This window comes from Psammomys obesus, unplaced genomic scaffold, assembly GCF_907164565.1.
Source record: "Psammomys obesus unplaced genomic scaffold, mPsaObe1.curated_primary_1811, whole genome shotgun sequence".
Classification (NCBI taxonomy): domain Eukaryota; kingdom Metazoa; phylum Chordata; class Mammalia; order Rodentia; family Muridae; genus Psammomys; species Psammomys obesus.
Window position 1 is genome coordinate 9,640,505 of NW_026586662.1, and position 15,562 is coordinate 9,656,066.

A 15,562-nucleotide genomic window follows, 5' to 3' on the forward strand; every position below is an offset into this window, starting at 1 on the left:
TCCATTTCTGAGATTTTGGCTTGGTTAGGACCTGACCAGGTAAGAGACAGAGAGAGACTCTAAGCAGGAGAATGGCTTCAGGTGGGAAGGAGCGCGCTTTGGAGGCTTGGCCGACAGATTGGACTGAGGAATGTGGGTGTGGGCTCGCTGCCCCCAGCCGAGTAGAGCGAGCTAACCCAGATGCCTTGGGGCGACCAGCTCACCAAAAATCCTTTCTGCGATCCAGGCTTCCATGAAGAAGTCCAAAGGTTTGCTGAGTTCCTGCAGTGGGAACCACCAGGTCCAGGCGGCAGCTGAAAGCATGATAGCTCGGTGGAAGGCTTAGAGAAGTTCGGTAGAGGCGGTGGTGGTGACAGCGATGTGATGAGCAGGTGGAGTGGCCTGCATCTTGGCGCTCAGTATGCCAACCTTGCAGGAGCTGTTCCGCCACTATGGCATCCTCGCCGATGCCACGGAGCTAGTGGCCAGCAGGAAGATGCCTACCGAGTGATACAGTATGGACTGAGTGGAGGCACCGAGGGGAAGCGATTAGCAGCTCCGTTTCTTTCCAAAATTCTTTAAGCATTTTCCAGGCCTGGCTGATTGTGCTATCAACGCGCAGTTAGACCTCTGTGAGGATGAAGATGTGTCGATATGACGCCAGGCAATTAAAGAGCTGCCTCAGTATGCCACAGGAGAAACTCTTCCAAGAGTAGCAGATACACTGACCCAGCCTCTGCAGACAGACGACTCTGCAGAATTTAATTTGGCGAACAATGCTCTGTTAAGTAGGTGGCTTGTTGAGCCAGATTCTTCAAGGAGAAGACGTAGTCAGAGAACGAGCAATTCAGTTCCTGTCCACAAAGCTCAAGGCGCTCCCAGAAGTGCTCACTAAGGAAGGAGAGGAGCTCGTCCTCACGGAGTCCTAAAAGGTCCTGGAAGATGTGACTGGTGAAGACTTTGTTCTGTTCGTGAAGATACTATCGGGGTTAAAAAGCTTACAGACAGTGAGTGGAAGACAGCAGCCGGTAGAGCTGGTGGTTGAACAGGCTGACAGGGAACAGACCCCTCAGGCCCTCAGGCCCGGACTGTGTGGACAGGCTCCTGCAGTGCACGTGGCAAGCTGTGCCTCTTTTCTAAAACCATCCATTCTATAAGGTTCGTGACATATTTCTGTGAGCAGGTTCTCCCTATCTCAGTACCCTGACTACACTAGTCGAGTGTCTCGACGTACAGTTGGAGGTGTTAAAATTGTTGGCAGAGAGGAATTCATTTTGTGGTGGCATGGAAAAACTAGAAACAAATTAAATAAAACTATTGGACGAGTTATTGGAGTATATGCCTCTCCCTCCAGGAGAAGCAGAAAACAGAGAGGACACTGGTAATGATGAGCCCAAGCTGCAGTTGAGTTGGAGTCTTATTATATATACACTTTTCACCAGTTGGACCGAAAGCTTCCAGATTTCTTAACAGTAAAACTGAATGCAGAAAAGCCCAAAGATTTCCAAATTACGTTGAAATGCTTTGCATGGGGCCTTCAGGTTTATATCAGACATGAAGGAGTCAGCTTATGGAATTTTACTTATTTACCTTATTTTTAGCATATAGTCTGAAGGTTAGTCTCACAGAGACCTTAGGGAAACAGATGCTCTTACCACTGTCTGTTCTTAAATAGAGAAGTCTTCTGCAAGTGAACTGTTGGGCAAATTGTTACTGACTGGTGTAGTTTTTGCTTTAAGGAACTTGTTTGTGGCTTTTTGCTTAAAAAATGCTATCAGTGTTGAATAAATGAGTCTTGAACAGAATCCTGTCTTGACTCCATTCCTTGTGTCTCTTTCCCTATCACTCCCACTCCTTCCTTCAGGTAACCCTGCTCGACTTGCCCTGTGGGGCAGGTCACAGACAGCTTCTCTTGGATCTCCAGAGTAAAACAGGTGAGGCCTTAAAAACAAAGGAGAACAAAATAAAAGCTGATAATTAAAAAGAAAAAACAATATCAATGTTTTCATCAAGGATCTCTTCCACATTCCTCCTTCTTGTAAGAGCACAGCAACATTGTCCTGGAAACCTGTACAGAAAATTGAGATTGGGCAAAAGAGAACCAGTGAAGATACAAGTTCAGGTTCATCATGCAAGAAGTCTCCAGGAGGACCAAAAAGGGGTGCCCGGCAAATTTAGAATCCTCCTAGTGGGAAGTACAGCAGCAATTTGGACAACTTTAATTCTGAGCAGAGAGGAGCCTTCAGGGGAAGTAGAGGTGGCCAAGGTTGGGGAACACGAGGAAATCGTTGCTGAGGAAGACTCTATGAAGCTCAACTTAACATTCTTCAGCATTGTCATGAGCTTACTATTCTTAAATCTACTATTCATTGGATTGCCGAGGATGTCCCTTTAAAAGGACTGCTGCCTTCAGCTGAAAAAGTAATGTTTTTCTACCTTTGTATGTATGATCAACTTTTGTAAACACCATGGTTGTGTTTAAGGTAAAACCTCAAAAGCATCAAGTTTTGGATGCTTTGTCTGCAACCTTGATTGTTTTCCCTGTATTCTTATTATCCAGACTTGATCTTGTGAATCTTGCTTTTACAAATCTTGAAAAGTTGTTATTGGGAACTGAGTCTAATGGAAAATTCAGACTAGCTCGTGATCTGGTAAAGATCATCAAGTATAAAAGGTTACTTATTCCCCCGCCCCATTTTGTTATACTTTTATGACCAATACATGAAGAAAAGTAATGATCACTGCTTTTTTTAACTTTTACTAGTTACACTTTATTCACTTTGTATCCCCCATAAACTCCACCCTCTTCCCCTCCTAATCCGACCTTTCCTCCCCCATTCTTCGCGAATGCCTCTCCCCAAGTTCACTGATAGGGGAGGTCCCCCTCTCCTTCCTTCTGATCTTAGTCTATCAAATCTCATCAGGAGTGGCTGCATTGTTATCTTCTGTGGCCTGGTAAGGCTGCTCCCCCCTCAGGGGGAGGTGATTAAAGAGCAGGCCAATCAGTTTATGTCAGAGGCAGTCTCTTTTCCCATTACTATGGAACCCACTTGGACACTGAGCTGCCGTGGGCTACATCTGTGCAGGGGTTCTAGGTTATCTCCATACATGGTACTTGGTAGGAGTATGAGTCTCTGGAAAGACCCCTGTGTTCAAATTTTCTGATTCTGTTGCTCTCTTTGTGGATTTCCTGTCCTCTTCAGATCTTACTGTTTCCCAGTTCTTTCATAAGATTCCATGCACTCTGCCCAACAGTTAACCATAAGTCTCAGCATCTGCTTTGATAGTCTGCAGGGCAGAGCCTTTCAGAGGCCCTCGGTGGCAGGTTCCTAACTTGTTTCCTGTTTTCTTCTCCTTCTGATGTCCATCCTCTTTGCCTTTCGGGATGGGGATTGAGCATTTTAGTCAGAGTCCTCCCTCTTGATTAGTTTCTTTAGATGTACAGATTTTAGTAGGTTTATCCTATATTATATGTCCATATGAGTGAGTATATACTGCGTGTGTCTTTCTGTTTCTGGGACAGCTCACTCAGGATGATCCTTTCCAGTTCCCACCATTTACCTGCAAATTTCATGATTTCCTTGTTTTCATTGCGAGGTGATATTCCATTGTGTAGATGTAGCTCAATGTCTGTATCCATTCTTCAGTTGAGGGGCATCTGGGTTGTTTCCAGCTTCTGGCTATTACAAATAAAGCTGCTACAAACATGGTTGAGCAAATGTCCTTATTGTGTGCTTGAGCTTCCTTTGGATATATGCCTAGGAGAGATATGGCTGGATCTTGAGGAACTGTTATTCCTAGTTGTCTGAGAATGCACCAGATTGATTTCCAGAGTGGTTGTACCAGTTTACATTATCACCAGCAGTGGAGAAGGGTTCCCCTTTCTCCAGAACCTCTTCAGCATGTGTTGTCACTTGAGTTTTTGATCTTGGCTGTTCTGAGGGTGTAAGGTGAAATCTCAGGGTTGTTTTGATTTGCATTTCCCTGATGGCTAATGAGGTTGAGCATTTCTTTCAGTGTTTCTCTGCCATTCGATATTCCTCTATTGAGAATTCTCTGTTTAGCTCTGTTCCCCATTTTTTAATTGGATTACTTGGTTTTTTGCTTTTCAGCTTCTTTAGTTCTTTATATATACTGGATATTACCTCTCTGTCAGATAAAGGGTTGGTGAAGATTCTTTCCCAATCTGTAGGCATTCGTTTTGTTTTGATGACAGTGTCCTTTGCTTTATAGAAGCTTTTCATTTTCATGAGATCCCATTTATTGATCGTTGCTCTTAGAGCCTGTGCTGTTGGTGTTCTGTTCAGGAAGTTGTCTCCTGTGCCAATGAGTTCTAGGGTCTTCCCCACTTTTTCTTCTAACCGATTTAGTGTATCTGGTTTTATGTTGAGGTCTTTGATCCACTTGGACTTTAGTTTTGTGCAGGGTGATAAATATGGATCTACTTTCATTTTCCTGCATGTAGACATCCAGTTGGACCAACACGATTTGTTGAAGATGCTATCTTTTTTCCATTGAATAATTTTGGCTTCTTTGTCAAAAATCAAATATTCATAGGTGTGTGGGTTTACTTCTGGGTCTTCTATTCAGTTCCATTGATCCTTCTTTCTGTTTCTATGCCAATACCATGCAGTTTTTATTACTATTGCTCAGTAGTACAGCTTGAGACAGGGGATGGAGATACCTCCAGATGATCTGTTGTTATACAGGATCGTTTTGGAGATCCTGGGCTTTTTGTTTCTCCATATGAAGCTAAGAACCTTTCTTTCAAGGTCTGTAAAGAATTGAGTTGGTATTTTGATGGGAATTGAATTGAATCTGTTGATTGCTTTTGGCAGGATGGCCATTTTCACAGTGTTATTCCTACCAATTTATGAGTACAGGAGATCTTTCCATCTTCTGATATCTTCTTCAATTTCTTTCTTCAGAAACTTAAAGTTTTTTTTCAAACAGGTCTTTCACTTGCTTGGTTAGAGTCACTCCAAGGTACTTTATGTTATTAGTGGCTATTGTGAAAGGTGTTGTTTCCCTGATTTCTTTCTCTGCCCTTTTGTCTTTGGTATACAAGAGGGCTTCAGATTTTTTTGAGTTGATTTTGTATCCTGCCACATTGCTGAAGGTGTTTATCAGCTGAAGGAGTTCTCTGGTTGAATTTTTGGGTTCGCTCATGTATACTATCATATCATCTGCAAATAGTGACACTTTGACCTTTTCCTTTCTGATTATTATCACCTTGATCTCCTTTAGTTGTCTTATTGCTTTAGCTAGTATTTCAAGTACTATGTTGAAGAGATATGGAGAGAGTGGGCAGTCTTGTCTTGTCTCTCATTTCAGTGGGATTGATTTAAGTTTCTCTCCATTGAGTTTGATGTTGGCTATAGGTTTGCTGTATATTGCCTTTAGTATGTTTAGGTATGTGCCTTGTATCCCTGATCTCTCCAAGACTTTTGTTAGACTTTGTCAAGTGCTTTTTTGGCATCTAAGGAGATGATCATGAGGTTTTTCTCCTTCAGTTTGTTTATGTGGTGGATCACATTGATGGATTTCTGTATGTTGAACCACCCTTGCATGCCTGGGATGAAGCCTACTTGGTCACGGTGGATGATATCTTTGACGTGTTCTTTGATTTGATTTGCAAGGATTTTATGGAGTATTTTTGCATCAATGTTCATAAGAGAGATAGGTCTGAAGTTCTCTTTTTTTGTTGGGTCTTTGTGTGGGTTAGGTATCAAGGTGACTGTGGCTTCATAGAATGAGTTTGGTAATGTTCCTTCTGTTTCTATTTTGTGGAATAGTTTGGTGAGAACTGGAGTTAGCAATTCTTTGAAGGTCTGGTAGAATTCTGCACTGAATCCATCTGGCCCAGGACTTTTTTTTGGGGCAAGGGGAGGAAGAGAGACTGTTGATGAATGCTCCTATTTCCTTGAGGGATATAGGACTATTCAATCTTTCCACCTGATCATGACTTACTTTTGGTAGATGGAATCTATCAAGAAAATTGTCCATTTCTTTTAGATTTTCAAATTTTGTGGCATATAGGCTTTTGTAGTATGACCTAATGATTGCTTGGATTTCCTTGGTGTCTGTAGTCATGTCCACCTTTTAATTTCTGATTTTGCTGATTTGCATAGTTTCTCTCTGCCTTTTAGTTAGTTTGTCTAAAATCTTACTGATTTTCTCAAAGAACCAGGTCTTGGTTTCATTGATTCTTTGAACAATTTTATTTGTTTCTAATTGATTGATTTCTACCCTGAGTTTGATTATTTCCAGCTGTCTGCTCCTCTTGGGTGTATTTGTTTCTTCTTTTTTTTTTTTCTAGGGCTTTCAGTTGGGCCATTAAATTGCTTGTATGAGATGTCACAAATTTCTTCTTGAAGGCATTTAGTGCTATGAATTTTCCTCTGAGCACTGCTTTCATTGTGTCCCATAAATTAGGGTATGTTGTACTTTCATTTTCATTGAATTCTAGGAAGTCTTTAATTTCTTTATTTCATCCTTAACCCAGCTATCATTGAGCAGCAAGTTATTCAGTTCCTATGTGCTTGTATGTTTTTTTCTAATTCCATTGTTGTTGAGGTCCAGCTTTAGTCCATGGTGGTCAGATAGAATACAGGGGATTATTTCAATCTTCTTGTATCTGTTGTGGCTTGCTTTGTGACCACATATATGTCTATTTTGGAGAAGGTTCCACGAGGTGTCTCAAGCAGGTCACATCGGCAAGGATCAGGGTATTCAGGCTCTCTGCTCTCTGGTTTGGCCCTGCTTGGTCTTATGTAGGAGGACTGACATGCTCTGCCAGCTCAGTGCTGCTGCCACCACCAGGTTAGGAAGTCCAGCTGCAGCTGGAGACTGCGATGCAAGTCCAGATGCCTTCTGGGAAGTCATGGGGGCCTCCAATGTGCTCTCCAGGCCTGGGAGACCTAGCACCTGGTGTGCCTAGCTAGTATGGTGGGTCTGCTGGGCTTTGGTGGGTATAATGCATATTTTCGGTCATTGAGGGTTTGGGCGGGCTGTACAGTCAGTGGCTGAGAAACCCTGCAGAGCCAGCATGGCAGCTAACAGACTTGGGACCCTGGGAGGATGGTGCCATGAATCTGGGACCCCAAGTACGGTACAGCTGGCAGTTGCCACTGAGGGACCACCCGGGAATGAGAAAAACAACTGTGATTATTTGAATTGAAGCCAGGTGCAAATAGCTCTTGAAGGGCAGGGTAAACTCTTCTGAGAAAAACCATCTACAACCAACCGTAAACTATCTACAACCAGCCATAAACTATCTTCATGCTGGTCTGATTTTCAGGTATAAAAACCCTGTGCTTTGCATGTTTGGGGTCATCTTCTGTCTTTGGAGGGGCGACCCTATCACAATAGCAATAAACCTCATGCTTTTGCATCAAGTTGTGGTCGGTGAGTGTTCCTGGGAAGGGTGTGATGCTAAGCTCCTGAGCAGTGAGAGTCCAAGTCTTACATTTTGGTGCATTGGCCAGGAAATGGCATGCCCCTTCCCCAACCCTCACCTGACTGGGCTCAGAGGTCGAGCTCAGAACAGGTTAGTCTGATTTCTGGTATACCACTCTGTTTTTGTAGGCACCAATCTGTACCTATTAAGTCGTCTGACCAGTCGTTGCGATAGACAGATGTGTCAGAATATTGCTTCACTGGGAGCTGGAGGACACTCCAGATTCCATTTGGGGAGGCTAGGTCCGGGACGGTCCTCCTCCCATCTATTTTTTGTTGGAGACGGCTGCCGCCAGGCAGCCTCTCAATCAGAATTGTGTGGTACCACCTGCAAGGGCATCCTTGTCTAATTGCCTGTCTTGTTCTCTTTGTCTCTATTGTTGTTGCCTTTTTTTTTACTTTCTTGACGACGACTTTATTAGGGGACAGACTCTGACTACACCCTTATCCCTCACTCTTGATCATTTCTCGGAGGTGAAATATAGGGAACATAACCTTTCAGTTGAAGTTAAAAAGGGAAAATGGCAAACTTCTTGCTCCTCGGAGTGGCCTACTTTTCAGGTTGGATGGCTACCTGAGGGCACCTTATTTGTTTAACTCTGTCCTATTCTCACACCACCCCACTTGGGATGATGGCCAGCAACTCTTGCCGGCCCTCCTGACTACCGAAGAATGGGGACGGGCCTCCTTGAGAAGAAAAAGAATGTGCCGGGAACGGACAGGAGGCCTTCTGTCCTCCCTAATGAGATTGATGATGGCTTTCCCCTCATCCGCCCCAACTGGGATTACAACACACCATGAGGTAGGGAACACCTGAAGGTCTACCGCCAGACTCTACTGGTGGGTGTCCGTGGGGCCGCTCAAAAGCCCACCAATTTGACGAAGGTAAGAGAGATGGTTCAGGGGTCTGATGAGTCTCCCAAAGCCTTTCTTGAAAGGCTGATGGAGGCATACCACCGGCTTACACCCTGTGATCCTACCTCAGAGGAGAAAAAGGCAATGGTGACTATAACCTTTATAGACCAGTCAGCCAGAGATATTCGTAGAAAACTCCAGAAAATAGAGGGTTTACAGGACAAGTCATTGAAGGATTTAGTGCAGGTAGTAGAAAAGGTTTTCTACAGCCGGGAGATGGAAGAAGAGAAACAGGAAAAGAAAGCAGAAAGAGCAGGAAGCGAGAGAAAGAGAAAGGGATACAAGGCAAGACAACGTTGACTAAGATCCTGGCCACCATAGTGCAGGAGAGTCGTAATGATAGGGAGAGAGTTCCTGGCAATCAGAGGGGCTCTCTGTCTAAGGATCAGTGTGCCTATTGCAAGGAGAAATTACACTGGATCAAGGATTATCCCAAAAGGAAGAAAAAGCCAGAAAAAACAAATGCTCGAGCCCTGGAGATCTGGGTCCTAACCCTGGGCGATGATAGTGACTAGGGGGGATGGAATTCGGCCCCCCTCCCCAAGCCCAGGGTAACCCTTAAGGTGGAGGGGAAGCTGATCCACTTCTTAGTGGACATTGGTGCCCAGCATTCTGTTCTGTTACAAGACTTTGGAGGAAAAAAAAAATCGTGGGTCCAAGGAGCCACTGGATGTAAACAATATTCATGGACTACCCGAAGAATGGTGGACCTTGGAGTGGGCCAGGTATCCCACTCATTCTTAATTGTCCCTGAGTGCCCCTACCCGTTGTTAGGGCAAGATATCCTAGATAGGGGCCAATATTCCATTTTAGACCAGATGGCCCACAGGTGACAGACAATAAAGGGGATCCTAATCATGTGCTGATGATTCAACTGGAAGATGAATACCGCCTGTTTGAAAAGGTGGTAAGTCCAGAAAAAGACATTGACTGGTGGCTAGAGAGACATCCCAGGGCATGGGCTGAAACGGCTGGCCTAGGAAAAGCAAAGAAACAGCCCCCAGTTCAGATAGAGCTGAAGCCTCAGGCTACCCAGATCTCAGTGGGACAATATCTGATGTCTAAGGAAGCCCGTGACGGGATCCACCCTCACATACAGCAGCTCCTTGACCTAAGGGTTCACAGAAGATGCCAATGCACCTGGAATACTCCATTGCTGCCGGTTTGAAAGCCTGGGAGCAATGACTAATGAGCTGTACAGGACTTGAGGGAAGTTAACAAACAGGTCACGGACTTACATCCTACCGTGCCCAAGCCGTATAACCTGTTGAGTTCCCTTCCCCCTAACAGAGTTTGATGTACAGTCCTGGACCTTAAGGATGCATTCTTTTGTCTTCAACTTACCCTACCAGCCAAGACATTTTCGCTTTCGAATGGAAAGACCCGGACACAGGGGTCTCAGGCCAGCTTACATGGACTCGACTTCCTCAAGGGTTTAAAAATTCCCCTACAATATTTGATGAAGTCCTACACCGGGACCTGGAGCACTCCCGGGCCACCAATCCCCAGGTAACTCTTCTCCAATATGTGGATGACATTCTACTAGCTGCAGATTGTAAAGAAACCTGCCTTGAAGCCATCGACCAGCTGTTGCAAGAGCTGGGTGAGCTCGGCTACAGAGCATCGGCGAAAAAGGTCCAGCTTTGCAGGAAACAGGTCAGTTATCTGGGATATATATTAAGAGAGTGAAAGAGATGGCTATAGGAGGCTAGAAAAGAGACTGTATTTCATATTCCCCCTCTGCAGACTACTAAACAAATGAGGGAATTTTTAGGTGCAGCAGGGTTTTGCCGGCTGTGGATTCCGGGATTTGCCGAGATGGCAGCCCCTCTGTTTGCCCTTACAAAGGGCAATGACTCTTTCATCTGGGGAAAGGATGAACAAGCCGCATTTGATAATATCAAACAAGCCTTAATGTTGGCCCCAGCATTGGGACTCCCTGATGTGAACAAACCCTTCCAACTTTATGTGGCAGAGAATCAGGGAATGGCCAAATGGGTGCTAACACAGAAAATTGGACCCTGGAAGAGACCTATCTATCCAAAAAGCTTGATTGCATAAGTGGACTCACTTGGGGGCAAAGAAATTGGCTGAAATTGCCACCAATCCCAGTACCGAATACTAAACCTCACCACCCTGACTGAGAGAGTGACTCTGGGACTTCCAGAGCCCAGAGAAGCGGCTGAGAGGAACTAGACCCGGAATGCACAAGGAAGTGGATTTCACTGAAATTAAACCAGCCAAGCCAGGTATGGCAATAAATATCTCCTGGTCTTTGTGGACACCTTCTCAGGAGAGGTGCAAGCTTTTCCCAAAAAGAAATAAACCACTCTGGTAATAGCCAAAAAGATTCTGGAAGGCATTTTTCCTTGGTTCGGTATTCCAAAGGTAAATGGGTCAGACAATGGGCCGGCCTTCGTTGCTCAGGTAAGTCAGGAGGTGGCCAGGGTTCTGGGGCTCTATTGGAAATTACACTGTGCTTATAGACCCCAAAGTTCAGGACAGGTAGAAAGAATGAATAGAACTCTAAAAGAGACTCTCACCAAATTGACCATGGAGACTGGCGGTGACTGGGTGGTGCTCTTCCCTTGGCCCTTTTAAGAGTCAGAAATACTCCCTCCCTACTAGTCCTGACTCCCTTCGAACTAATATATGGGTTCCTGCTCCCCTGACTCTTCTTGGGGACCCCTTGACATAACTAGTGGTAACTGACTTCTTGTCCAGGCTGAAAGGACTGCAGCTTATTCAGAAAGAGATTTGGAGCAAGGTTGGCAGTGCATATGCTCCTGGGTCCTTGGAGGTGCCCCACCAGTTCCAGGTTGGAGATCTGGTATATGTGCGATGACAGGGCACCAGAATCTGGAACCTCAGTGGAAGGGTCCTTATTATGTCCTGCTCACCACCCCAACTGCCGTCAAAGTAGAGGGCATTGCAGCTTGGATACACGCGTCACAGGTCACATGTTAAGCCTGCTCTTCATCAACCTGCAGTCACCTTGAAAGTCCAAGCCTCCTGCAACCCGCTAAAACTGAAACTCATCAGGGATAATAAACTCTCTGACCAGTACTCGCCTTCGTCAGGGAATGGGAACATGTAAGGAGAGATGAGGTCCTGATGCTCCAGAGACAGTATCAACCTTTCCCTGAGGTTGATCCACAATTTTAGGGTTAAAATTGAGGCAAAAAGAAAAGGAGGGGGGAATGAGGGACCACCCGGGAATGAGAAAACCAACTGTGATTATTTGAATTGAAGCCAGGTGCAGATAGCTCTTGAAGGGCAGGGTGAACTGTTCTGAGAAAAACCATCTACAACCAGCTGTAAACTATCTACAACCAGCTGTAAACTATCTTCATGCTGGTCTGATTTTCAGGTATAAAAACCCTGTGCTTTGCATGTTTGGGGTCATCTTCTGTCTTTGGAGGGGCGACCCTATCACAATAGCAATAAACCTCATGCTTTTGCATCAAGTTGTGGTCGGTGAGTGTTCCTGGGAAGGGCATGATCCTGAGCTCCTGAGCAATGAGACTCCAGGTCTTACACCGCTAAGGGGCTAGGAGCTCTGTCTCAGCCTCTACAAATCCTCGGCAGTGAGCTCTGAGCTGAGAATCTCAGTGAGAAAGCTGTGCCTAGGAGGATGGTTGTCCTACAAAGGGGAGTGCCAGGAGATCAAAGGATCGTTTCTCTCCTTCCCCAAACAAGTTCACGGGTGAGCGGAGAACAGAGTTCTTACCTCTAGCGATGATCCCTGTCATTTAGAAAGCCTCACCGTTGTTTCCCTGGATTCAGAAGTTCTTCGACTCACCAACTCAGGCGTTCAGATCTTCCACAGCTCAGAAACTGTGCTTGCTAGTGGCCATCTTGACTCCACCCCTGCTCTCTCTGGAATTCTTCATGGAAGTCTGGGTCAGATTTTGGTGAAGGGGTCTGTGTTAGATCATTCTACTCGGCTGGGGGCACATTCCTCAGTCCAATCTGTTGGCCAAGCCTCCAAAGCGCGCTCCTTCCCACCTGAAGCCATTCTCCTGCTTAGAGCCTCTCTCCTCTCTCTTACCTGGTCAGGTCCTAACCAAGCCAAAATCTCAGAAATGGAGTGGGCGACCCAGACCTTGCTGACAGTGGACACAGCCGACTCTGGAAACCTAACTGAAATCACCGTCTTCGGACGACCCAGCGCACAAGCTCGAGTAAGAAGAATGCTCTTGAGCAAGGCGGAAACGCACAAAGAAAAGTTCGCCAGGAGAGGTGAGGGACTTTGAGGACCTCCCTTGGGAGGAAGCCACGGGAAATTCCCGGCTTCTGGTTTTATTTTTGTTGTTGTTGTCAGCGGTGTTTTCTTTCACTTTCCAAACACCAGGAAACTACTGTCTTTGGGAATCCCTTTCCAAGGCCCTTGAGAAGCAAAGTCGGCTCAGACACACCCACCCAGACCAGCCCCCCAAGATCAGCCTTAGGCGCCATTCTTTGCTCATCCCAGGTCCAGGGGGACCCCTTCCCTTTAAAACCACGATCCCCTCTTGACTGTTGGTTTGATCCTCTTCGAGCGACGAAAATGAAACAAATCGAAGACTTGTTTGAACTATATCACTGCAAATTTTATTCGGAAACCCATCTCTGTTTATTTTCTTATTTAAAAAATGCCATCATGAACTGGCTTGTCCACCGAGTACACTACAACACTGTCGAGCAGACACACGGTCGAAACAGCTCGGATCTTTCCCTGTCCCGCTCACGCCCACGGGCTCGGGCTCGGGCTCGGGACCTGGCCCTCGGCTGCCGGCGCCGGTCCAGCTCCCTCCGCAGCTCGCTGGACACGGGCTTCAGATGCATGAAGTTGCAAAAGCCCCCTCGGGCGCACTGTCCCGTCTCGTACTGGCGGCAGCAGGCCTCCCTGAAGTCGGTCACCGGGGACAGCTCTGCCCGGACCGGCTGCCCATTGAACCAGCGGTTATTCAGGTCGGCCACGGCCTTCTCGGAATCCTCCTCCCGTCGGAACTTGACGTATACGTTCCCCGCCAGGTGGTCCCCGAGGTTGTCGCAGACGTGCATCTCCTCCACCTCGCCGTACTTCTCCATCTCGGCGAAGACCTCCTCAAAGAACTCGTCGTAGTGCTCCTGCGTCTCCACGTCCCTCCCGGCACCGCGCAGAGCGGCGGCGCCCCGGGAGGAGTCCCGAGGGTTTGGGAAGATGTTCAAGAGGGCGACGGTCTGGCTAAAGGTCGGTCTATTGTGCAACCGGGGGCATCTGTCTCCGTGACGACAGGCTCCAGTTTTGAAGTAAAAGGAACAGTTGACTTTGTCCTTCTCGGTGCCGAAGATGGAGGCCAGACACTCAGCCATCTTGCACAGCTCGAGTCCGCCGGGGCGGCCGCCGCCGCCGCCGCCGCCTAAATGCAGGTCGGCAGGAGACTCTTCCCGCCCATCGCAGGCCGCCGTCCAATCGGGAGAGGCGCTGCCCACGCGGGGGCGGGACGGGGAAGGGGCGGAGGCTCCACCTCCCGGCTCTGGCGCCTGCGCACTCCTTGCTGGGCGGATCCCGGGCGGAACTCGGGCGCAGCCTGGATCTCGGACTGAGGCAGATCCTTTCTGCACGTGCTCAGCACCGCGGTTTCCCGCTTCTGTCGCCGGGACCGCGCCGTCTCTACTTTCAGGCAAAAGCCCGCGTCCGGCCTCCCGGAGGAATTCAATCCCACAGCATCCCCACAGTCACCAGCTCACCTTCAAGTCATCACATTTCCTCGCAGAGCTTTATCTTAGGAGGAGACCCAGGCGGTGGCAGTCATCTTGGTTTGATGACTTTGCTGCTCCCTCGGGCTGTAGAGCCTCCTCCACCCGAGGACAGATCTGGTGACATCAATTCGTGCTGGTGATCCTACGAGGCTCTCAAGCCCTTGAGCACACAGGCATCTTTTCACTTTTGTTTGTTATTGTTCTTTTGTTTTTTCAACACAGGGTCTCTGTGTGTATTCCTGGCTATTGTGGAACTTAGAATGTAAACCAGGCTGGCCACAAACTCCTAGATGTGCCTTCCTCTGCACCTTAAGTGCCACCTAGCTTTAAATTATAATTTTCGATGATGATGCTGATTATTTTTGGAGACAAATTCTCTTCATTATGTAGCTGTGGTTGGAACCCGAGATCTGTTCTTTACATGTGTGTCCCGAGTCGAAGAATTCCTGAAAGTTCATTCCCCAATCAACCCGTGTAACAGAGCAATAGACACTTGCTGACTGACAGCCAGCCCTGTGTCATCCTCTGGAGGTGAAGACAAATATGGATTCTTAAAGTCTCTATAACCTTTCTTTTTTGCCTTCATGAGTGCATTTTGTTTGCTTGTTTTCTTTTGCAAATAGCAATTATGTAGGACTGTTCTATTATAGGAACGACTGGGGTTTTTCTTTTCTTTTCTTTTTTTTTTTTTTTTTTTTTTTTTTTTGTACGATACAATTTTTGTACGATACAAATTAAAGTAAATTTTTAAAATATTTGACCGTTCAGTTAATGGGATCAGTGTGTGTGTCTGGGATTGTGTTTCTACAGTTTCTAACACACTATAAAGTCAGGCCTTCAAGAACATCAGTTGGCTTTAAAGGTAGCTCTTTTAAGTGTTTGAGATGGGGGTAACGTATTTCCCAGGCTGGGCCCTGACCCCTGTGCTGAAGCAGTTGTTTTGCCTTAGTTGCCCAGGAGTGTGGGGAAAAGGCGTCTTTATAGTTTCAACTCTTCACTCTGTACCTTGTTATTGAGACAGGGGATCCCTATGTAGCTCTGACTGTCCTGGAACTTGCTATTTAGACAAGGCTGGCCTTGAACTCAGATCTGCCTGCTTCTGTTTCCCAAGTTCTTTGAAAGGTGTGCACTACCATGCCAGACCATCTCACCCCCTTTGTCGTTTTTAACAGTTGATTTAAGGCGCTGGTTCTAAGCCCTGGGTTCTTAACCCCCCCCCCCCTTTAACACAGTCTTACTATGTGGCCTATCAGGTAGTTAGGCTGGCCAATAAGCACCAACGATCCTCCTGTGTCTGCTTTCCCAACACTAGGGATGGCAGGTGTGACGTGGGTGCCCTGCTTTGTGTTAAGTGATAGCCTGGAAAACAAACTCAGTTCCTCCTGTTTTAGTACCAAGTTCTGTGCCTACCAGCTGTCTCCCCACCCTCATTTGGTTAGTCCTCCCCCACGTGGGTGGGGGGGAATTGAAACATGTATCTCGG

The 15,562-nt window shown here is 46.6% G+C and overlaps 1 protein-coding gene and 2 pseudogenes across 1 annotated transcript; 2 read left to right on the forward strand and 1 right to left on the reverse strand.

Annotated features, from left to right (window-relative positions):
• Nucleotides 1-400: 400 nt before the first annotated feature.
• LOC129672845 (apoptosis inhibitor 5-like) lies at nt 401-2,234 on the forward strand (annotated as a pseudogene).
• Nucleotides 2,235-7,027: 4,793 nt separating this feature from the next.
• LOC129672874 (uncharacterized) lies at nt 7,028-10,413 on the forward strand (annotated as a pseudogene).
• A 2,191-nt stretch (nt 10,414-12,604) lies between these two features.
• Nucleotides 12,605-13,712, reverse strand: LOC129672846 (splicing factor U2AF 35 kDa subunit-like). Its single transcript, XM_055602479.1, has one exon. The coding sequence runs from the start codon at nt 13,687-13,689 to the stop codon at nt 13,021-13,023; it is 669 nt and encodes a 222-aa protein (XP_055458454.1). The 5' UTR covers nt 13,690-13,712; the 3' UTR covers nt 12,605-13,020.
• Between the last annotated feature and the right edge of the window lie 1,850 nt (nt 13,713-15,562).